The 24,017-nt window shown below is 44.3% G+C and overlaps 2 protein-coding genes across 2 annotated transcripts; one reads left to right on the plus strand and one right to left on the minus strand.

Annotated features, from left to right (window-relative positions):
* Nucleotides 1-2,717: 2,717 nt before the first annotated feature.
* On the plus strand, nucleotides 2,718-8,930 carry zbtb2b (zinc finger and BTB domain containing 2b). The gene is made up of 3 exons (XM_061091247.1): nucleotides 2,718-3,066; nucleotides 6,148-6,328; nucleotides 6,735-8,930. The coding sequence occupies exons 2-3, from the start codon at nucleotides 6,156-6,158 to the stop codon at nucleotides 8,143-8,145; spliced, it is 1,584 nt and encodes a 527-aa protein (XP_060947230.1). The 5' UTR covers nucleotides 2,718-3,066; nucleotides 6,148-6,155; the 3' UTR covers nucleotides 8,146-8,930.
* Nucleotides 8,931-11,245: 2,315 nt separating this feature from the next.
* Nucleotides 11,246-23,555, minus strand: akap12b (A kinase (PRKA) anchor protein 12b). The gene is made up of 3 exons (XM_061091687.1): nucleotides 23,284-23,555; nucleotides 14,841-18,971; nucleotides 11,246-13,617 (listed from the first exon to the last, which is right to left on the minus strand). Exons 1-2 carry the CDS (start codon nucleotides 23,306-23,308, stop codon nucleotides 14,845-14,847), a joined length of 4,152 nt encoding a protein of 1,383 aa, XP_060947670.1. The 5' UTR covers nucleotides 23,309-23,555; the 3' UTR covers nucleotides 11,246-13,617; nucleotides 14,841-14,844.
* Nucleotides 23,556-24,017: the final 462 nt, after the last annotated feature.

Consider the following 24,017-nt stretch of genomic DNA (forward strand, 5'->3'; position numbering starts at 1 on the left):
GGCGGGGACCCCAGTTCAAAAAAACGAATATACAAACAGCGTAATCAAGATTTTCATCGCCTGGGTTTATATAGTTTAGTACACTATATCTTTTCTGTTTAAATCCCTTGTTTCCACTCCTCTCAGGCCTGAAAACATGATGAAACACAGGGACACTGTAAATAAGGCCTAATCCATGACAAAATAACAGGCATCTGAGTATACGGTGCATTTTGAGGAAGGGGAACCGGGACTGCTGCTCCTTCCTCTTTTGAAGAATATGACCAATTGATTGGCTACACGCACGGTCGGGCCACTGGGCTGGAGAGATACGCATACCGGTTGATTCTGGTGGTGTGTTTATACTCTCTCTCTATATATTTCTCTCTCTCTCGCTCTCCCCCTCAGATCAGCCCCGGTCACTATGGGAACACAGGCCTTTGTCAGGATGTGGGGTCCTTGGGAGTAGGAGTCCAGCTGCGTCCACCTCCGGTTGTTCATCCACCACCGGCCTCCCATCCCCCCGCCGGGGCCCCCAGCCTGCGGCCGGATCTGTTTTTCTGAAAACCGAGCGAGGAGTGACTCACCACTCCGGTTTCAAAACAGGCCACGAACAGGGCGGCAGTTAACGATTACAGGCCCTGTTTAAACAGGTGTTTGAGCTCAACACACACACAGAGACACACAGACACACACTCGTCTCATGCAGCACCAGCAGCAGCAGCAAGCTTTCTCTTAGCATTTCATATGAAGGACTGAATATGTCGTGCGTGAGAAGCCGCTTGAAATCGTGCACTGACGTCAGGATCAACCAAATCAGACGCAAGTCTCACTGCAGTTCTTTTTAAGCAATTTCACGCAGTTTGTGCTGATTGATTTGAATATGCATTGTCGCAGGAAAAATCAATTAAATGGAAATTTGTGGCAGGGCAGTCATGTGAAAGTCTAGCCTGCGTCCCCTTTGAATGAGCCGTTCTGAGAAGAGTGAAACCAGAGAGAGAGATGAGGAGGGTATAAGAGAGAAGGATTTCCCTTAAGTCGGAAGGTTATCACAGAATGTATTGATATTACTGGTGAGAGCTCTTTCAATGAGCCCCTGCTGTGGCCTTTACAGCAAAGTAAACATGTTTTGCTGTGCTGTGTGAAACCATCTACCACTGGTCTCAATCAATGTTTTGTTTGTGAAACATTTTGTTCTCACCTTCTATCATCGAATTAATTTCAACGAACATGAAGGACAGGAACAGATCTAGTTGTTTGTTGACGGCACACAGACTTAAAGGTCCCCAGGTCCTGTCCACATGTCTGTCCCCTCCCATGTCTTCCCTCTCGTTTACACAAGCACGGTCAGAGAGCTACAACTGGCTTTAGTCATGGCCCTTCTGTGGACGCTCTGTCCTAAGGCTGAAATGCAAGTCTGTAATGACTGGCCTAAGGGGGAAAAAAGACAAAACTGTGTTTACACTGGGAGGACATCCAACAACTGACTGATGACAAAATCTGATGACGAAATATTGACGTGACTCCAAAGTGCATTGGAGAAAAAAGATCCCTTTACACATCTGGCCAGTATGTGGTGGAACTCTTGTTTCCGAGATCCCCACTCCTTCCCTTTACTGGTACTCACTTCTGTTCATTATGGTTTTCCCGTAGACATTTGGTGGTTTGTTGGTTCCTTAGACTATTTCGACAGGCAAGCCTTTGTTGCAATCACAAAATAATCGCTGTAATAAGCAGGGCTAATTACCTCTTTTACGCAAAAGCAACGGGCCATAGATCTGATGTTTGCTGTTGGTGTGACTGGGTTATTAAAGGTTATTAAATCCACAGAAGGTCTATGCTAATGTTTACCACTGGGGATTATACATACAGGACCTGGGGAAGGTGTGTGAGGGGGGGACACAGGTTACTGTGCACTGGTGTTGATGACAGTAACAGCCTCTAAGTAAAAAGTCAGTTTTCACTATAGCATCACTCAGCTCTCGGCCATTATACCCATTCATTTAAACAGGTGCTTGAAAATTAGTCTAACTTCATAGATCAAAGCTATATAAACTCTATTATTGACCTATCCTTCATATTTAATAACATTTACAGCATATGTTTAAAGTATAAATTGTTAAATAATCAATTTATCTAATATTGTGGTCACATTTGTTTGTTTATTGAAAGAAATATCAAAATACAGATATGCCTTAACAAAATATACAAATTATAGTGAAAAAATATCATATACAGCAATTAAAGATATAAATACACACACACACATCATTTTTATAATTGTAAGTTTGTTCTCTATCCTTTGTTTCTCTTTTTAAAATCAACTTGCCTGGGACTGCAGACTCTGGTTCATTTATATGAACAATTGTGCTCATTATAATGAATGTACTCTCCCTTTTAAATAAATAAAAGTTATACACATATCAATACAGATGTAGATTTTCTCTGATATCAAATCTTGTTGAAATAAAAAAAAATGGAATTTTAATGATATTTTTTGTCTACATATCAAACAACTCTTGCGTGACTGCTTCTTATTTACTACTCATGAAGAGTTAATAGATGGCAAAAGGCCTTTATTATTAATAATAAAAATGTATAATTTCATATAAAAGCGATGTTTCTTTTAAATATTCGTGTTACTAAAACTAACTCAAACTAAAAAAGCAATTTGAAGTATTGTTTGAAAATGCAGCCAAGATGAAATACAAGAGTCCTTCCTGTAAAGTTTTAAAAGTAAAGAATAAAACCTCATAAAACTGTTATTCCCGCAGAATTAAAGATGTCGTTCCGAGTGTCACGAAGCCCCGGGAGCGGATCTAACGTTCACTCCTCCGCCCCCTGCTCAACGGCTGTTTCTTTTTGGGGCTGCTTTTTTTTTTTTTTTTTTTCTTCCAACCCTCGGTCATGTGATTGTAACGTAAAACCCCTAAACCGGAAAACACCGACGGACGGACACGACCCTCTCCGCCGCCGCCGAGGAGGAGCGGGACAAGCTGCTGCTGCTGCCCAGAGAGGACGGACCAGTCCCCGGTGACGAAGCCCCTGAACACCGCGGCGAGGCTCCACGGATCCGCGGAGAAGCAGGTACGAAGCGAACACTCCCGCCGCTCGGCTAGCGGTATATTCGGCGACTTGTGTTCGCTTTTTGTCGCTAACTGTAACCGTCACGGTGCAAGTTAAAGGAAACGCGTTTGTGACCATCCCCCGCGCCTCTCTCTCTCTCTCCCCCTGTGTGTGTGCGTGTGTGAGTGTGTGTGTCTCTCCCTCCCTCCGTGAATGTGTGTGTGTGTGTGTGTCTCTCTCTCTCTCTCCTTGTGTGTGTGTGTGTCTCCCTCCCTCCCTCCTTGTGTGTGTGTGTCTCTCTCTCTCTCTTTCCCTCCCTGTGTGTGTGTGTGTGTCTCTCTCCCTCCGTGTGTGTGTGTGTCTCTCTCCCTCCCTGTGTGTGTGTGTGTCTCCCTCCCTCCCTGTGTTTGTGTGTGCGCGCCCCCCTCCGTTTTCTCCCGCTAGCGCTAGCAACCGACGCTCGCTTCCTGCCTCGTTAAACAGAAAAAAAGCCCGTTTCCGGTCCGCTGCTGTTTTCTGTCTCTGCTCATGTCGCCGCAGCAGCGTCGTATTCCCGAAGCGTGTTTACGTATTTTTTAAACGGTGAATAACAGAAAGTCTCACTACGGAAGTGAGCGTTCCACGTGTCTGCATGCAGGGGCGGGGCTTAGCGCTTGCAAACAAGTTAGTATTGATCGGCGCCTGGTGCTGTGGCTAACTTCGTGGATCATGTGAATTCAAACTGGGCCGATTGCGCCTGATCGATACTTAGTTTTTGTGTGCGTGCGTGCGTGCGTGCGTGCGCGCGCGTGTGTGTGTGTGTGTGTCTCAAAGGTCAGGGCCTTTTCTACATTGGATTGCAGAAGTCTGCTTATAACTTATAAGTCTATTTGAAGGAATAATAGGAGCCACACATCTGCATATTTACCAATAGAGATCACACGCTCACATGTGAATCTATCCATCTTAGCACATTACTAATATTTACAAAGTCCGGAATCAGACAAGCTGACTGACGGATAATATCAAATTCAAACGTATGCAGTTTAGGTTTAGTCCAGATATCATGAGTCTGCTAACCTTTAACAGTCAAACACAGATCCACCGGACTAATATATTCATCGCTAAAAATAATTGTGACTTGGTTATGTGACGCTATGTGACTTGTTTTCTTGGGTTATACTTAACTGAAGCCTTTTGATCACTCAGGAGCTGCAGATTAAATGTGTATATTTGAAGTATGGGATGATAGGTAATGGAGATTGTCTGAGAAAGAAGAGAGTTAAAGGGGACTGAAGCTCTTTAGGACCAAGATGATGAGTATACACACAGTGGCCAGTTTATTAGGGACACACAGATACAATTTAGCAGTGAGTAAATCCTCCTGATGTTCAGTTCTTGTCAGAACTAGAAATGTCTGTTGTGTTTAGAAAGTTGTAACATTCATAAAAATGTTATTATAAGTGGTATTAACAATCCTTCTATAAGTTATTTTCTTGCTTAGCTGTTCTGTTCTCAATCATCGTTGCTGGTTTTGTCTGACAAAGAAACCAAGGAGTGTGAACACATGTGTTTGAAAGAGGAATGAAACTACTTTATGATCAAAATAGTTGTTGATCAATCAGATAAGTGTAACACACTACACTTTAGCTGTATTTCTAACTACAGCCCCCAAGATGGCCATAAAAATAACTATAGTCTAACAATAGTTTCTAGTGAATATAATGAACGAGGGCTTATTGCTGTGTTATTTGTAGCTAGGTGTCCCTAATAAACTGACAACTGAGTGTATATTGAAGTTGTGGATGACTTTAGCATGGCTGCTGGCTGTTGTACATCTTTAGTGCTGCCGCTTTACTGCCTTCCACATGATGCTGAACCCTCTCCTGCAGCGCTAGCATCTTTGCCCTCTGACCCCCCCTGATGGAATACACATGTGTAGTGAGCTTTGTGACTGTGTTTATACACAGCAGAGGAATGCAGGGCTGCAAAAGGATGATCCATCAGAGGTAAATGGGTCGATTCATTCCTCGCCCTCTGTCTTTACACATTTCTCTGCCCGTGTGGGGGGGGTAGAGGCGACAGACCCTGCTGAGATCCACCCGTGCTGTTTCCATTCTCCACTGGAAGGGGGTCGAACCAGTTCTGCCTTAGGAATGTGTGCCGACACCCATAACCCCGATCATGTGATGGCCTGAAGGCCTCGTAGTCCTCCAGTGACCTTTTGAGGTCAACCACGCCCATTTCACTGGTCTCCAGTGTGGAGCTCTTAGGCTCCGGGATCGAACGTGGAGGGTTCTGGCTTCATCGGTTCCCTGCAAAGTGGTGTTGTCAGTGCATCAGGACATCGAACTGCACAGATAATGAACTCTGCTTTAAGCTTCAGTGTCTCATTAACATTTAGTGGCCATTCTCTGCAGCTGTAATACCCTGATGGTGAAGTCTATTTATATCAAAGCAACAGGGACAAATGACACATTAGAGGTTTATATAGATAGATCTCCCCTTAACCTTGTTCTAGAAATTTGACATTGACATGATAAATTATTCAATTACTATTATTGTTATTATCTATTACACATCATATTTCTATGGCTGCGTGTTCATACTATCCATCCCAGGACTTATGAGATAGTTATCTTCTGGAAATTGTTATAAGAGGAACAAAGGTTTTTTTTTAAGTGGTGAGGCTGCTTGTACAGGAAGCAGCCTGTCAACTGCGGTTATCATCTGTTTGCTAATGTGCTCTTAAAAATATTCAGAACAAGAATATCTTAATGTCGTATGTCCTGGAAAAAATGACCTCACATATAACTTGGTGTAACTCTTTACTAACATTGCAAAAACATCTCCAAATGCTCACTGGTACGATGCAATGAACAAAGCAGATCCAGATGTTTTATTCTTCCGTCGCCATACCAGCGATCTGCATTACTTTCAATGACGTTAAAGTTAGACAAATTGTCAAAATGCAAAATGATTCTTCACCATTGTGTTAAGTTCGCCTTTACAAGGTCGTTAGATCAGCCCTGTCAGCCCGACTCTTTGTGGTCACAATAAACCGGTGTCCTTCCAGACAGGAAACTCACTGCTGCCTGCGTGTGTGTGTGCGTCTTTGTGCAGGTTGAAGAATGGAGTTGGCCAACCATGGTCTTATCCTGCTGCAGCAGCTTAACGCTCAGAGGGAGTTTGGCTTCCTGTGCGACTGCACTGTGGCTATCGGAGATGTCTTCTTCAAAGCCCACAAAGCCGTCCTCGCTGCCTTCTCCAACTACTTCAGGATGCTCTTCATTCACCAGGACAGGTACAGGAGGAATGTAGCAACACTTGTATGAGGCTCGGCTTCGGTATCGAGTTAAAAAGCAATAATAAAGAAAACTCAACTCAAAATTTTGATGCCAAAACTACAGATACACAGAAATATCATAGGAACTCATGCTGTCAAACATAAAGTCGCCAGACTGTCTCTAAATCTTTTTAGAGATACAATCCACACCTAATGTCATTATTCAAATCAGTGGATTTGATTGAGGTGGTCTATAAAGACATTAAAGTTAAAACAGATCTGTGTGCTCACTTTTCTGTCTTTCTTCATTGACCATTACTGAGACCTGCAGCATCCACCATCGCTGATACTGAGTCTAATCATTTAATATGAAAACCTTCCACATCTTTTGTCACTATTTAACTCTAAGATGTTTGCTTCTCAGTGACTGTGTGCGCCTAAAGGCTGCCGACATCCAACCGGACATCTTCAGCTACCTCCTCAACCTGATGTACACGGGCAAGCTTGCTCCCCAGCTGATAGACCCTGCACGGCTGGAGCAGGGAGTTCGATTCCTGCACGCCTACCCACTCCTGCAGGAGGCAAGCCAGTCAGTGTATTCACAACGCGAGCAAAGCATCAACCTCTCCACCTCCCTCTATGGCATCCAGATCTCTGACCAGCAGGTGGCGCTGTCAGCCAGACTTGCCTCTCGACGGCAGCTCTCCTCTCCCTTGGATGTCGATCAGCTCATGTCAGAGGGGAAGTTTCCATCCATGTCGGCGGCCACAGCTTCGTACGGCAACTCCTCGCCATCCAAGCTGCTTTCCTCGCCCATAGACATGGAGGCCTCGACCAGTGGCGCTAAGCCTGATGGTGAGGAGGGGGGAGCCAGCATGCTGACTGGAGATGGTTCCTTGGTCAATGCCATCCTCCATGTTAAGCCCAGCATCATGAAAAGGAACGCCTCCTTTAGAAAGCATTATTCCTGTCACATCTGCAGGAGCCGATTCACCCAGAGAAGCCTGCTGAGAGAGCACCTCCTGCAGCACAGCCTGGCTGTTCAGCAGAGCCTGACTGAGCCCAGTAACGCACTCTCACCTCTCATGTCGGTTGACCACAGCATGTTAGAGGTAGAGGGGATCCTCAGGGGAAGCAAGCCAGGGTCAAGTGCCTCCGCTGCCAGCACAGCGGTCGAGATAATCAGTGACAACGAGCAAACGCCTGTTTCAGGCACCAACTCAGACTCTCCCCTAGCAGAGGTGTCCACATCCAGCTGGGGGGTGGGGGGAATGAATCATCAGGCAGACACACCCCCTCCGTCAGACATTGCGGACATCGACAACCTGGAGAGCGCCGACTTGGACCGCGAGGTGAAGCGGCGGAAGTACGAATGCTCCACCTGTGGCCGCAAGTTCATCCAGAAGAGCCACTGGCGCGAACACATGTACATCCACACGGGAAAGCCCTTCAAATGCAGCGCGTGTGGCAAGAGCTTCTGCCGGGCCAACCAGGCAGCGCGCCACGTGTGCCTGAACCAGGGCGCCGACACCTACACCATGGTGGACCGACAGAGCATGGAGCTGTGCTCCGCAGGAGATGACAGCAGCCAGATGGAGGCGATGTTCTTGGGCTCAGCAAAGCCTTATAAGTGTAACATTTGTGCGACCACCTTCTCCAGCCCCAATGAGGTGATCAAGCACCTGTGCTTCACCCAGGGGGGATTAGTGGGACTTCAGGGAAACGCCGAGATGCTGCTCCAACGTGAAGATCTGTCTAAGGATGAAGGCTCCGATGCTTCCAACTCTGGCACCCAGCTAGAACCCATAAAGACTGAGGAGATCCTCGTAGAGTAGTGCCAAAACTGTCTTTCTGTCCTTTTTAACATGTTTATCTTCTAAATTATGGTTAATACGTAAGCTAAAGCTAGTCAGGGTATGTGTTATGGAGGGTCTCGAGCTAATAATTAAAGTTTTTTTGGTTTTGTTGAGTACAGTATTTTTTGGTTTATTTGATCCTGTGTTTAAAAATGTTAATGGGTTCATCCACACCATATAGAAAAGCTAATACAAATCACATTTGGCTCAATGTTAAGCTAAACCCCAACGAGGGAGGTGAAAGTGTTTCCTCTCGTCGTTTTAGAGTCTCTGCACACGCAGACGTTCTGTACAAAAGGAAGAGGAAGCGGAGACAGTTCCGGAAGAGAAGGCATTTTGTGAGATGAGTTGGCTGAGGGAAGGTTTGTGGAGAGGAAACTTCTAACAACCCCACTCGAGCTGAACAGGACAGCTGTTTCTCTATGGTTGTATTCAGCGACCAATTCTGCACATGCGGTCTAGATTATAATCCCTGCTCTAAACACACAGAATATAATGGCCTGAGACAATCTGAGTTGATGTGAGAAAGTACATTTCTCTTCCATTTACATTTTGGCTCAGCAGAATGAACGTCTTGAAATGTAATGTTGAGAAAGTTAATCCCACCCTTCAACGCAACCGCCAACTTGGTTTGGTTGGTTTCTGTGTGATGCAACATATTGAAAACACAACAGATGTTGGTCAAATCACAAGAAACCTTGATTATGTCAACTTTTCTTATTTACTTATTTTACATGTTCCGGCCCCCCCCCCCCCACACCCACACACCCCCACACCCACACACACATACTTTGGTGCTAGGTGATCCTACAATGTTGTCTGCGTTATCATTTGCTTGCATCTACTCTTTTAAAAAAACTAAATTCATTTCCCATGCTTTTCTAATTTTGTATACAGCGCTATATTTACAAAGAATACATTATATTTCAAAGTTGTATATATCTATTAGTAGACAAATAGGTTTAAAAATAGGAATACATTTGGTTTAACAAGAGTATGTATTAGGGATGGGCATGAGTCAATCTGATCTTGATCATCTTTGTTTAATCTTTTAGGAATAAATTCTATTATAAAGTTAATTCTTATCCCGTTGCCAAATTTTTACTAATTGCTAACCTCCTTATTCATTTTTTGAACAAAGGGAAACTTTCTCTTTATTGTAGATGGATATGTAAATCTTCTGACCTTGTTATTTGTTCTATATCTTTGTCCCGAACAGATAGGATTTGTAGTGGTTGCAACATTAGTAGTTAATTTTAAAGGACAAATATTGATGGGAGAGAATATGCAAGTGAAGTTTGTTTCAGGTTGGAGGTTTCATTTAAACTCAGGCAGAGGTGACAGTGTGACAGAGTTGGTTTTAATATGATGTTTGCGAGAAATCTGTGAACAGGGTGATGTCTCTGGACACCGGTGTTATAGAAATGTGTTATTTATTATAAACTTACAGCAACATCTACTCTTTGGGACAACACCAACACTTCCTGTGTACTACTGATGACTGGAAATTGTGAAAAATATTTACATCCATGTCCAATAAATGTGAAGCAAGCGTAAGGATGAGGAAGTTACATCATTTGTCACGTTTAAACATTTTAAGCGTGATGATCCAGCTCCAGCAGTATAATTTTAAAATGAGATGATACCAGTGAACATCTGTTTTGATTTCTCTGTCGCAAATCTGCAATTTAACTGTGAACTTCTAACATTTCGCAATGTCCTTGGCGACATGTCTGTAAAACTGTCAATATTATTGTTTCATTCAGATGCAAATAAATTCCAAACTGAATTGTTGAGTAAGTATAAAATTACACTGTTTGTTCGGGATTTTTCCAATTTCTCCAATCCATTATATTTCAAAAAAAGTCTTGTCCTCCAAATTTGTACATAAAATCCAATCATTTCAATATCCTCTTCTGTTACCTGACACCAAACCACACAAAATCACATGAATGTGTCCTTTAAAAACCCATCCCTAGTACAGTTAATGTGAATTGTATTTTTTTCAGTTTTTCTTTTCAGCCATTTACACTCTTACAAAACTATGGCTTTGCGACAATGTTTTATTTTTATTTTGTAGTGTTGAGAAGTTGTTGCTCAGATGCAATGAGCCCAGTGTTGAGCTAGATGGAGCTGTTCTCCTTTGTTTTCCTTTGCTCTGCTCAGGTCTGAGGTGAAGGGGAAATCTATATGTTCTCTTTTGAATATACATCAATATTCAACAGGTTAAAAATAATGTTGAAACAATTATCGATTATGCCTGTGAGCATAATCTAACAAGTGTTTAATATCAACTGACAGAAAATGATTCTTGTTTGTGTCTTGTTGAAATGCTGTACTACTGACATTTCTTAGAGTTCGATTCATTCATGTGCTTTCTATATGAACCAATTGAAATCCCCCCCCCCCTCCCTGAATTGGATTGATCAGCTCTAACACAAGTCTAGGTTGTGTCTTTTGTGTGTTTTTAACATCTCAGTATCTCAGGAAGAGGAGGATTGTGAAATAGGGTTTTCTGTCCACAGTTGTCAACCAAATCAATCATTTCAGGACGAGTGAAGACCCCAACCCACGATACCTGCACGTGCACACATACTCCCCCTATACCCCCCCACCCCCAGTGCCCATCTGACATCTACTGTGATCGGTCTGTGTTCTCAGGAATGTGAGCAATCCTTCTGTACAAACCCTTTTTCTTTCTGTGAAGAATGAACAATAAAAAACATGATCCTTTTTTTTAAAAATTGTGTGTGTTTTGGTCTCATCTTTGCCTGAACACAGCGGAATCGGGAAAAGTTCCTTGTGATTATACATCTATAAACAATTTTTGTCTGATTTACTTATTTTCATTCATATGTGTTGATGCACTCGCCCCAAATTCTGGATACCTTCAGGAGGGGTTAAAGATGATGGCAAATACATTATTGAACCTACAGTTCATCATAAGCTCAAAAAACTTTTATTTATTCAACATTTTGGGTAAAAAAGGACATTACCAACTAGTTTTAATCTTTTTTCTCAGGTCTACATAATGACGAGTAATGTATTATAAGATCCGGAAATTAATACGAAACACACATTAACTTTCTCTACCTTTATTGATTGAAATATAGACAAGAATCTGTATCCTTACTATTAACAGCTTGGAAAATATAAAAGGCAATTAAGACCATGCTACGTGAGTAAAATGCTAAATGTCTGCAGGTTATTGTAGTTAATATTACAACAATATGATTTTAAGTACATACAATAGGTATACAATCTGTACAAATGTTAACAGGTTCACAGTGTTACAAAAAGCAGGGAGAACTGACGGTGGCCGGGTGTCCTGAAATAAAATCCTTTACATTATGCAACAAAATCCTTTAGTTTGCTTTAAATCGATTGTTTAATTCTTTTTTACATAAAGCACGTGTCATGGATGTGTCACGTCTCTGGAGCCAAAGTGAAGGGAAGTGATGACCTAACGGGTCAGTGCTTCCCGGTGCTGCTCCGGTTTGGTCGTAAAGCTGATAAGACTATGAGTCGCCAAAATAAAATGGATGAAAGAAGCACTCACCGAGACACAGAGCAACTTTTTCAACAATAGTTGCGAAATTTAACGAATACCGTTGAAACACATAGCTACATGTTTGTTTTGGTGCTTAAACTGGAAAGAGTCGTATATTCTTCCATCCTAAAACATTTACCACTTTGCTAATTAAGTTATTAATTAGGTTTGTCGCCGAGCTTTAGGCATTTAACCGCATGCAACCTAAACAATAGAATTAGTCCAGTGAGCAATGGAAAGACCATGACTCAGATTTATCCTAACTCAATTTGGCTTTTAAATTAGGAAACTAAAAAGCGTTTGCTGTTATTTATGGTACCATGCAGTCTCTGTGTCTCCATCTAAAGCCACATCAGTGTGAGTCTAGCGTTCTCAGTGAACCGGAGCTATCATGCTTGGTTCGGGGAACACGACATGACGCAGGTTCTGACATAGCAGAGCAAAGACCATGTTCATACTCGATTGCCCTTGACAACATGTTCAGTTGAAGACAAATTAACACAAATGACATGTATATTTAAGGGTGCGCTGCATTTAGAAGGCAACGTAGGGCGTCGACATACTGTATTTCCATGAGGAAATGTAGACCGCCATAAAGACAGGTGTTAAACCTCAATAAAACTACCACACACCACTGAGACATATGACACATAATAACTCAGAAAACCATTTAACGTGAACAGGATTAGCTTTGTAACCGTTTCTTACATGCAAGTATTTTTCCAGCATGACTCACCCAAATGTATGATTGTTTAGCAAATACCGCTGCCACATGACCAAATGTTGTTATAATCATATTTTATTGTATAATGACATTGAACAATGTGTAACAATATTTATTTCACAGTAAATCAGGCAGTGGTTTGTTTGTTGTCTTATCTACACTAAGCTCACTATGTGTCCTGTTAGGGCTGCAGAGTGAAGAACACAGTGTGACGAGAGAATGTGTCAAAAGTCAAACACGTGGTGCAAATTCTGGTGGATAGCTTCATTCTCTCTGTTCTCGTCTCTGCACACAGTATCGTCGCTCACTCTCGGTGGCATCACACTTGTACCATGGTTTAGTTATAAATGCTACAGATGCTTGAAATAATCTTCAGAGTATGACAGGGGGAAAAAAGCTGCGGTACACAAGTCACTTTTATGCAACATATTTGCGATTGTTTTGGTACATTTTACGTTTTTCAGATGTTTCTCCGTATCAACAGTCATAATGTTACTTAAAAGAATACCTACTGCTTCACAGCTTAATGTGGGAATTTTAAAAACAGGCAACACTGTCCATACAATAACAAAAAGGGGACAAAAAAGAAAAATAAAGACTTTGGGGTGAATGAAAGAATATTCAAGATATAAATACAATACACAAGATAATAATCCTCCGTCTCTTCACCTTCTGACAGCATCTCACTCTCGCTACTATACACATACAAACAAACGCGCGCACACACACATGCACAGACACACTCAGACCAGGTTGCGGACTCTCGCCTAATGCAGCAAGGGCAATGGAAAGTCACTGAGACATTGAACATACATCACACCGATTACAAGCCGGATGGAGATGCTTCTGAGGCATGGGACATGCGTGAGTGTGTGTGTGTGAGAGAGAGTGAGTGAAGGGGGCGAGGGTGTGGCGTCACGTCCTCGTGACGGGGGTCTGCAGGATGGGGCCGGAGTACGGGTGGAAGGGGAGGTGGAGAGAACGGCAGAGCTGTTGTTCATCACTCAGTCTCTCTGGGCGGGATGGGCGGGGCCCAGTCTCAGCATAGAGCAGCCTCTCTCTCTCTCTCTATCTTTCGCTCTCTCGTTCTCTCGTTCTCTCTCTCTCTCTCTCTCCGTTATCAATCACTTCCTGGTCCAGACAGTGCGTCTCCCAGGCATCAGTCTAGTATCTTCCCCTGTGGTGGAGCAACACAAAAGCAGACATTAGGAACAAGCAAAAGCTTCAGCACTTCATCCCTGGTTCAACAAGAGATGTACAACACAAAGGGCCGAATAAGTATGTATAATAAGTATAAGTTTATCAGTTGTTATTACCATTCAGATCATTGTTGTTACCATTCAGATCATCAATTTGTCTATTCAGTAGTACATTTGAATTCAGCTCATATAATGTCATGTCAAATAAAACCTGAAAACCAGAAACAGCCATGTCCAGACTAATATTAGATCAGTAAATCCTAACAGAAAAATAGAACATAATCTATGATCATAATCTATATCATTTTAATTGACAGATATCTAAATATTAAGTGCTAATTGTAACTTTGTATTTTTGATATTTTATTTCTATTTGAATATTTAATCAAAAATATTACCCTTTGTATTTATTTATTTGATTTGAGATGCATCTCACAATTAATTAATGTGGGTGGCTGACTGTACCATTGCTACCTTTAGGCTGCTTAACCCTTTCCTGCCATCGTCTCCAACGACTGTTCCTCTCAATATTTAACAAATAATATAATCAACAAACAGTGTTGTTTTGTTTTGCGTTATAGAATAATTGAGTGGATAAAGTGTATAAAGAAGAAGAATGCGGAAAAACTGATTTCTTCCGTCTCTTAATTGGTCGTATCAAACAAAGTGAGTCACTGTAACTAAAACATCACAACACTCATATTGAAGATATAATTCAATCAAAGCAGCTCAACCTCGACTTCGGCCCTTTGAAGCTTTGTAATTGAATCTTACAAATGCGAACTTCGACATGGTTTCTTGACTCCATACTGAGCCTTTGATAGAAGGCAAACAGCAGGAGGGAGCGGAGGAATCATAATCAGTCTTTCAGCACAAGTTCATCTGCCCCTCACACACCACTTCCCCTGCCTAGACCCCGGCCTGAAAAGAAGGGGTCAATGGCGGCATTCCTGCTTTGATATCAAAGGTCCCCTGGTTACTCGTAGCCCGAACAAAAGCTTTTTCATCTGGTTAGTGGGCGAATCCCCTCCCCTTCTCCCTAATAAATGTAGGACCCATTGATGTTTCAAAAAAATTCACTATGAGAAGATTGTGTGATAGGCCAACATAGGAATGTTGAATTTTTAGTTTTTTTTTTACATTATCTGCATGGTGATATTTAACAAAATGAAAAAAGTTGTAAAGCAGATGTCCATCTCACCTGCTCATGATGCTGCTGTGATCTCTGTGGACACAGGCTCGATCTCCTTCACGGCCTCCTCAATCACCTCCATCACCTGGGCCATCACCTCGGCGCACTTCCCTGATGTCTTCTTCTCCGTCTCCGAATGGTCCTCTGCTGCCTCCGTCTCCTCTCCTGACGCCGGCGCTTGAGCTTCTTCTGACAGTGTTGAGAGTTTTTTTACGCTTGCAGGGCTCGCGGGCTCTACGCTGGTGTTGTTGTTCACTGGACCATTGCTGTCAAACTCTACCACTGCCTCTTCTTCCACCAATTGCTCCTCCACCAGATGTGCTGTCTGCAGGACCACCTGGACTGGCATGTGGATCTCGATTTCTTTGTTCTCCTCTGATTCCTCCGATTGTGGTTTCACCTCCTCCTCTTGGCTCTCTTCCTTCTCCACCTCTGCGACACCCTCTACGACTTCTTCCAAAACAACCGTTTCTTCTTCACTTACTTTAACCTCCACAGCTTGCTTCAACTCTTCCACTTGTTCCTTCTCCTCCTCCTCCTCCTCTACCTTTGCGTCAAGGCTCTCTGTGACCTCTAAAGCGATTGTGTCAATGACCTCCATGGCAACATGAAGCTGCGGGGGGGACTTCGGTGCTGGAATGTCACAGACGACAGCGACAGGGGTGTCGCTGACTACAATGTTCTCAGTTTGGATTTCTTTCTCTGTTCCTGCTGTTGCCTGGACTGGTGATGGGGCGGTGGCAGGCTCTTGGGGTTCAGGTGTGGTCTCTGAAACTTTATCTATGGCATCTTGAATGATAGCCTGAGCAATAACCTGGCTCTGAGTCTCAGACTCAGAGGGCTGCTGCACATCATCCTGGATTTCCTCCATCTTCTCTGTTGCCTGCTCACCGACAGCAGGACTCTCTGGCTTTACAGTCTCAACGGCAGTGGCCTCCACAACTGTCTCTTCCTCCTTTATGGTCACCTCCTCGGAGCTTGCCACCTGGTCAGACTCCACACTGAGCGGGGTGATGCCAACCACCGTTTCTGTGATGAGAGCCTCCTCACTTGATACGACTACACTCTCCTTTGTGATGGTGGTCATTGTAGTGCTACACGTGGTAAAAGATATGTCTTCATTCACAACCTGGAATACCTCTGCGATAGGCGCATGTTCCTCAGTGGCAGCATCAAGCAGCTCCATGTCCATTTTCACTGCCTTGGTCTCTACAGTTGGCTCGCTGACTTCTATGCTCTGGGTGCAGATGGTTGTCTCACATGTTGGGGTAATGGGGTTGACTACTTCCGCTTTTGGAGAGTTCTCGCTCACTGTGGTGGTCTGAAGGACAACAGACTCCTCCAGAAGAGTGGTGACGACTCCAATACTCTCAATTTCAGGTTCGCAGCTCTCAGTGGCAACTTGAATGGCCTCCCCATCATCCTGTGAATTTTCAACAGCGGGCTCAAGGTCAGTGGTTTCAACTTGCTGCACTTGGGCCATGAACACTCCATCTTCCACAACGGTGCCTTCTTCTGGACTGGCGGGTTTATCTTCAATCAACACCTCTGTGCCCAGGACATCATGGACCACGGCCATGCACTCAACGAGGGCTGTTGCAGGCTTCTCCAGAGCTACTTTGGCGATCTCCTTCGTGCCCAGGCCAGTACAGATAGCCATTGCCTCTTCACTAGCATGTGGCTGCAGGATAGTATTTGACGTTACCTCTGCATTCTCGGTTGGTGGTTCACCCTCGATGTTTTCAGAAGCTGCCTCCACTGATACATCTACAACAGTCACAGATGTCTGGCATATAATTTCACTGATTTGGGCATCAATACCTGCCACAACCTCCTCGGCGTTTCCTGACAAGGGTCCCTGAGGAACGAGGGTGGCCTCTGAAGCTGGAGCCTGAGTGACAGGCTTCATTTCAGCTGTAGACAGCCTACGCCCCCTGCGACCAAGGCTGTTGTTGGTCCGATTAGCCTGGTCCTCATCATCTGCAATATCAGTGTCAACAGACTTTGGGGTGGCAGCACTCTCTGCCTCCTCTGGGATGTCACTCAGCTGATCTTGGTTATTATCAGCTTCTTCGACAGAGGCTGGAATCCATGAAGGGGATCTATCTTCAGTAGACTCGGTAGTCTGGATTTCAGCTGGTGCTTCCTGTTTAGCCTCAACCTGGTCATCGTACTCTGAGAGTGGAACCACAGCTGGGGTGTCAGAGTCCTCCTCTGTGGAGGCCTGCTTTTCAACCTTCTTCTTTCTGCGTCCAGGGAAGAACTTCCTCAAGGAGAAAGAAGACTCTTCCTTTGGGGCTTCACTGTCTGACTGGACTTGGTTCTCACTCTCCTCTGGTTTTTCATCAAGTTTGGGCTTACTCTTTGACATAACCATGCGTTTCAGTGTGTCCCAGGTAGATTCTCTCTCAGGGGGGCTTAAAGCCTCAGCGGAGGAAACAACTTCTCCTTCGCCTTCTCCTTCACTCTCTGTGTTTTGTGAGGCAGAAGTGACAACAGCAGCCTCGGGTTTGACCTCCTGTTCCTCTTCTGCAACTGATTCTACAGCTGCTGCTTCCTCTTCAATCTTGGTCTCCTCATCATCAGAATCAGATGTCCTCCTTGTCCTCTTTTTGGTTCCACCCATACACATGAGGGCATCCCAGGAGACAGAGGTGTCCATTTTCTTTTTGGGCTCTTCTGTGCTGCTGACAAGTTTCTCAGTGTTTTCAGTCTTTGGTTCTTCCTCAGTTGGCTTTTCCTCTGTGGCCTCCTCCTCAACACTCTTATCTGCTAATGGAGCGCTCTCAGAAGACGACAGTGTGGCTGACTTTGCTGGTTTCTCACCTGTGGCTTCATCATCACTCTCAGAAGACCTTTTCACAAGCTTCTTGGGAGTTACTAATCTCTTGAAGGAGGACCAGGCAATGATGCCCTCTTTTTTCTTCTCTCCGTCAGAGGCAACTTCAACCTCACCCTCTTGGCTGGACTCATTCTGGGTCACCTCCACAGCAAGGACATGCTCTCCTGACTCTTCTGGAGATGAGGGTCCACTGTCGGCTTTAGGAGCCTCTGCTGATTCAGTGGATGACTGAAGCTGCTCAGCTGCCTGCTCGCCAGACTCAGTCAATTTGCTCACAGCCTCTTTCTTGGTCTTTTGTTTCTTAGTTGACAGTTTCTTCAAGCCGGCACCAGTGAAGAGCTTCTTCAGGGGGCTGCCCTGGGACTTAACCTTCTCCTGTGATGAGAGGAGCTCAACCTCAGACGTCACCTCTGCTGGAGCCTTCTCCTCTTCTGCTTTTGCCTCTTCTTGTTTAGTCTCATCAGAAGTACCTGCTGAGGGAGCAGTGGTTTCCTCAGGGGTTGCCTCTGATTTGACTTCCTCTGAAGTGACTGGCGCCTCATCCTTTGGCTCAGATTTGTCTTCCTCTGGAGTTGCTGGTGCCTCCTCCTGGTTTCCTAGCTCTGCATCAACCTTGTCCTCCTCTGCTGGAGCAGTTTCCTCTGATTTAGCTGCTTCCTCTTCAACAACGGTCTCCTTGTCTTCCTCCTCTTTTGTCTTCTTGATGCTGGCTTTCTTTCGCAGGTTAGAGAAGATGCCTCCACCGAAGAGCTTTCTGAAGGGGGACAGGGTCAGGGTGGTCTCTTGGGAGGGTGGACTGGCCTCTCCTTCCTTATCAGCTTCTTCCTCCTTGACTGCTTCATCAGTATCTCCATTTGCAGCGTCTCCAGCTGGGGCATCAGTGGTTTCAGCTTTTTCAGTGACTTCAGCCTCAACAGTAGTTGCCTCTGAGTCAGCCTCCTTCTCTTCAGCTGTGCTCTTCTCCTCCTCCTTTGTAGGTTCATCCGTCCCAGTTAGCTCTTCTCCTTCCTTATCTTTGACCGTCAGTAGCTTCACAGGGTCTTTCTCCTCATTCTTGTCTTTCTTCAGTGTGAACTTAAAGCCCACAAAGCGGAAGATCTTCTTGAAGCCCACTTCAGTGGCATCATCAGGCTTCTCCTCCCCTGCCTTCTCCTCAACAGCGGAGATGTCATTGGCATCAGGGGATTCTTTCTCCACTTTCTCACCATTCACTTGAGGGGCTACTTCATCCTGGGCGGATTCCACAGCCTCAGAGGCCTCCTCCTTTGGAGGCACTGACACAGCATCAGGCTGGCCAACTGAAACGACAAGAGAGGAAAGCATGTTCAGTATGGTACACATCAGATTTCTCATTCAAGATTTACTACCCAATTAATTGTCATTGCTGCTTCCACCATCTCTCACAGACATATTCTTCTACATACTTTAAACAATGACCCACTTTTCCATTATGTTACAAACTGTAAATTCTAATCAGTGTTGTAAATACAGTTGTTTTGTTGATGTTTCCAGTTACAGCAGCATCTGTAGGACTGCTGTCTGTCCTGGGGAAGGATCCCTCACTAGTGGATCTCTCTGAGGTTTCTACGTTTCTTTCTGGATGATTGTCTTTACTGAGGGTTAAGCACACAGGATGTTGCACCTTGTTATGTCCTATGAGACAAATTGTGATTTGTGAATATGGGCCATACAAATAAAATTTGATCGATTGATTGATTGACTTCCTGCAACTGCTTCCGGAAGACCACTAACAGTATTCCCATGATATTCATATAAAAAAGCTTTGACCGCAGCTGTGATTTTATAACAGTTAATTTGTCAAATGTAATATAATGAGGAAATCAAATCAGCCGAGAAAACTGTGTTTTATAAAATCTCTGTCATTACTCTGAGGAGAAACTACATTTCAAAGAGATGGGATTTTTTGTTATATCATTAATGAAAGTCTTCTTTGCCATCTGGGAATAATCAAAGATGTTGTTCAGAAAGTATTTACTGACATCCCGACCCTCTGAGAAGATTTTATCAAGCATATGACCACTTAATTGCAATCAGAGTTTTGGCATTGGCACAAATAACACAGCAATCCCCCAAAGGGAGATTCACGGAAAAATCTTGCATAACGACAGTAATGCTGTTGGCAATTTGAGGATTATTGTCCAAATACACAATGTGTGCAGAAAACCCCATAATGTTGAATCATGTGGCCCACTCCTTGGACTTTTTGAAGGCCAAACTGAAACACTTGTCTAACTCCACTATTGTGAGTGACTCTTTGGTTCGTCACAGAAATAATACAATAATTATGTCATACAAAAGTCCTGTTAGCAGATGTGGTTTGAGACAGAAAGCACACATACAACCCACACATTCACATACGATGCCACGTCTATCTGTGTTTTGACAGGAGGAGGCCTCGGGGCATGACGACCTGCCAGTGCCTGAAACTTTTCTTCTTTTTTTTAACACACTTCTCACTAGAAGTCTGGGAAACCTCACACTTGAAACTCTCAAAACAAATTCCCCAGGACTTTTAATGACTACATATCAGCTTACCTGATTACACCCACTGGGGAACACAAAGATGCTCTCCTTAAACCACCATGCACACTGTGGGATCTACCTCCTGCTCTTGCCCTGGCAGATTCAGCTTGTAAATAAAGACGTGTTCTTGTCTCACACACAAAAATGCAAAACTGCGCCACAAGTGTCCACATCCTTTCCCATAATTATAGACACGAAGCAATCACTTGCACGACATTCTCTGAATATTTCAGGTTATAGTAAACAAAACTTTTAAAGTTCACTTGTTGCCAAACACTGCAGCAGCATTCTGTGGTAAATTTGTGTGAAGGAATAAAGAAGCTCTTTCATACGCTAATGCCACTCACAGGGGCACGCCCATGTTTTGTATATATATTTAGATTTGAGAAATGTGAGCTATGCCTCTCACTCCATCTTTAGGGGAAAACAATTTTAGGATTCTCCAGACATGCCAGGGGATTTAAGGAATGATTATTTGTATTTTTTTTTCAGTTACGGTGTCTGGTCTGCGCCCATATAGGATTTAAACCAAACAATACAGGCCCCTGCAGCCCCTCCTTAAAATAAGTCCCAATCCCCTTGACCCAAATTCCACCACAGCAGGATGGATGTGGACCCACCCCCTTCCCAAGGCACACACTCATGCAAACACAATGGCCTTTCTAACCCACTCTGGCCTCCGACAATAAAAGAAAGGGGGGTGGTCGACTTTCCTATTATCAAGACACGCTGCAGTTGGGAGTTTGTCGTCTTTGACTTAAAAACTGATGTAAAGTTTGGGAAAAACTCAGCGCCTAAGAAACTTGTATGATACATCAGTGTCACATGGCAGCGGGACTCCGTCTCACATGTGTTTTATTTAAAGGGCACTTGTCGAATCACACTGTTGAGTGAGTTGGAAAATACACAAACATCGGGTAAACACAAGTCACCAGGCAAACAGTTATCCAATGTGAAACCAATGCTTTAAATTGGCCAACCCAAATCCAGCTTTACTATGTATATAATTACACATTTCAATGTAGTTCTGGGGTGCTGAAGAATGTGTGTGTGGAGACTTATGTGTGTGTGTGTGTGTGTGTGTATGGGAGGGGGTCAGACTGTTGGTAAACCAGACGAGCCCACGTGTATCTACACGGACAATAAAACAGGAATCATGTGGTTTTAACACACTCCTGGAATCTCTCCCAGTCTTTTTGATCTTTGTTTTCCGGAGTTTTTCTCCTTTTCTTCTTTGAACACAACTGTTAACATTTGATTTGGGGCGGTTGGGGGAGTAAATAGGAGGAGAGCAGGGGGGGGGTAGTTTTGAATAACGACTGTACCCGAAAGAATGCGAACGTGAGGGGTGAGGCTGCAGGGGGTGAGCAGGGGACAGTTAAGGAGATGGAGGGATAGAGCGGAGGGAGGGGGTTTCTGCCCTGAGGCCGCAGCACTAACTCACTTTAGAGGGTGTTACATATCTGAGACACACACACACACATGCATAGCTGGGATGCTTCTCTCTGTGGTGAAGACAGGCTTTGTTTACGGGTGTGAAAGGCATTTGGTAAGGTGATGCCCTCGCATTAAATATCATCACCGCAGCCAAAAAAAACCAAACAATTGTTGTAAAATCTACTCCAGTGAGCTCAGATTTCTGATGTGGCTGTGTGTGTGTGTGTGTGTGTGTGTGTCAATGCCAGCCATTCTTCCTGTTGTTTACACACTTTGCCCAAATTAATGCAAATCCCTGTTATGATTATTGTCGTCTGGAGCAGCAGCCCTTGAAACAAAAGATGTCGGTCAAAAAAAAAGAGGGCAAGGAGACACGACCCCCCCCCCCCCCAACCCCCAGACCACCTCACCCTCCCCCAACAGGACCCCTTCCACTGCCCACCCCCCCCCGGCCACCACCACCCCCCTCGCTCTCTCTGCATCAAAGGTGTGGTCGAAGTGTCTCCTTGGCTCCGGGTAGGGGGGGGGGGGGTCTCCTCTGCACATACAACAGCCACATACCTCTGTTATCTGACTCACACCGAGCCAGAGTCTCACAGAAAACCTTGTTTGTTTATGTGTAAACGATAAAGCTTTGGTATTCAACTCATTCACTGAAACCAAGACGCCCCGAAACACCCCGGCTCCATTTCAACCATCACTCCCAGTTATAAGGCCTGAAGAAGAATTGGTCTTGGCATGTAATTAATTCCATACGCCTCTCTCTCTCTCTCTCCTCCCTCCTTCTCTCTCCCTCTGCGGCCAAACTGAATAAGCCCACTGGGAATTAGGATCCCACTCTAATCTAATGAAATACTTCACATGACGGGACGCATGGGAGCTGCCTCGGACGGACGAGCTAAAAGGAGGGCTTTGAAAAATATTCCTGTGAATTGGTGGCCCATGTATATTTCTATCGTGGCAGCTGTCACCGTGTGAAATTCTTTTCCCACCAAAGGAGGCTTTGTGGGACAAAACCCCCCCCCCCCAAGAGTCCACTCTGAAGTTTGTCTGAGGCGGGGAGACGTCGGTTACGAGACAGGAAAAGTTTGTGCAGTGGATAAACATTTTTTTCTTTTACTACAGAGCTACTGAAGAATGGGATGGTTCAGAGCTCTTGCGAAACCCCCCTGGTGATGGAGGGAGGATGATGAAATGACCACTTGATGATCGAGGCTCATAAACAGAATTTAAAAAAACAGTTTAAACCCTAAAATTGCCTGAAAATTAACAAAACTAAAACAAATACACATGAATTCACACATTTCCCCCCCTAATGAGTTTCTGTTGGTCAAAGCAAAACCGCCTCCAACTGAAATCCCTCTCTCGTGCCGGAACATCCACAAACCACAATGAGTAACCACACCCTCAGGACAACAATGCCTCCGGCTGCACTCACTCGTGTGAGCAGAAAACAGTTGCTTTTGGTTTTCCTATGTTTATCTAAGGAAAGTTTAAAAGCCACGAAAAGCCAGATTGTAAATTGAACTTTAGCACAAGCAGCCACAAAGTTTGCATTCATGTTGAATCACATCATGTTGGACAGATCACCGCAGGGTTACACGTTTGGGATGAGGCCTTTTCGCTTACCTGTGAGAGTAATTGTTCCCAGCATTTGTAAAACGACCAGAGATCCTTCCTCCAAAAAAAAAAAATTATAGCATAAAAAAAAGATTAAAAAAATCTAAATCTTTTTGTTTTAAAGTATTGTATTAACACTCTTATCGTTTCCCTTCACTCGTCTGCAGGCTCTTTAAAAAGTGAGATCTGCTCGGCTCCGTCTGAACTCCTGATAATCTGAGGTGCAGAAGTTGTGTGTCTCTCTTTCTCTTCTCCTCTGTGTGTCTCCCTCTCTCTTCCAGCGCTTCTCGGTCAGTATGACCAGAGAGGAGGGCTCCACACACATTTCAACAGACTGACACACATGTCATGTTGGGACCACCCCTGCCTCCCTCATGCCTCCCACCTCCCTCTCCTTTCTTCAGCTGTTCTGAATGAGCAACCCCCCGCCTCCCTCCTCCCCCTCCCCTGCCTCTCACACACACACACACACACACACACACACACACACACACACACACACACACACACACACACACACACACACACACACACACACACACACAAACACACACACTCACACACACAGAAACCCCCCTACCCCCACCATCCTCCTCCTCCTTCCTTATCCACTGGCTCTCCCTCAGACCTCCACCCAGGGATGACTGGAGCTCATCATGGGATCTTTCACTGGAGCATTTATCTCCCACTATTTCACATGTTCAAACCCCATCACACATGCACATTGTTTCATTTGGGTAGAG

Source organism: Limanda limanda, chromosome 18 (genome assembly GCF_963576545.1).
Source record: "Limanda limanda chromosome 18, fLimLim1.1, whole genome shotgun sequence".
NCBI lineage: Eukaryota > Metazoa > Chordata > Actinopteri > Pleuronectiformes > Pleuronectidae > Limanda > Limanda limanda.

What these genes read in the sequence shown, in the direction of transcription:
- zbtb2b (XM_061091247.1), top strand. Translation starts at nt 6,156, where the DNA reads ATGGAGTTGGCCAACCATGGTCTTATCCTGCTGCAGCAGCTTAACGCT. An exon ending in CTCTTCATTCACCAGGACAG is followed by an intron (nt 6,329 to 6,734) that starts GTACAGGAGGAA and finishes TTTGCTTCTCAG; the next exon opens with TGACTGTGTGCGCCTAAAGG.
- akap12b (XM_061091687.1), bottom strand. Translation starts at nt 23,308, where the DNA reads ATGCTGGGAACAATTACTCTCACAG. An exon ending in GGGAACAATTACTCTCACAG is followed by an intron (nt 18,972 to 23,283) that starts GTAAGCGAAAAG and finishes TTGTCGTTTCAG; the next exon opens with TTGGCCAGCCTGATGCTGTG.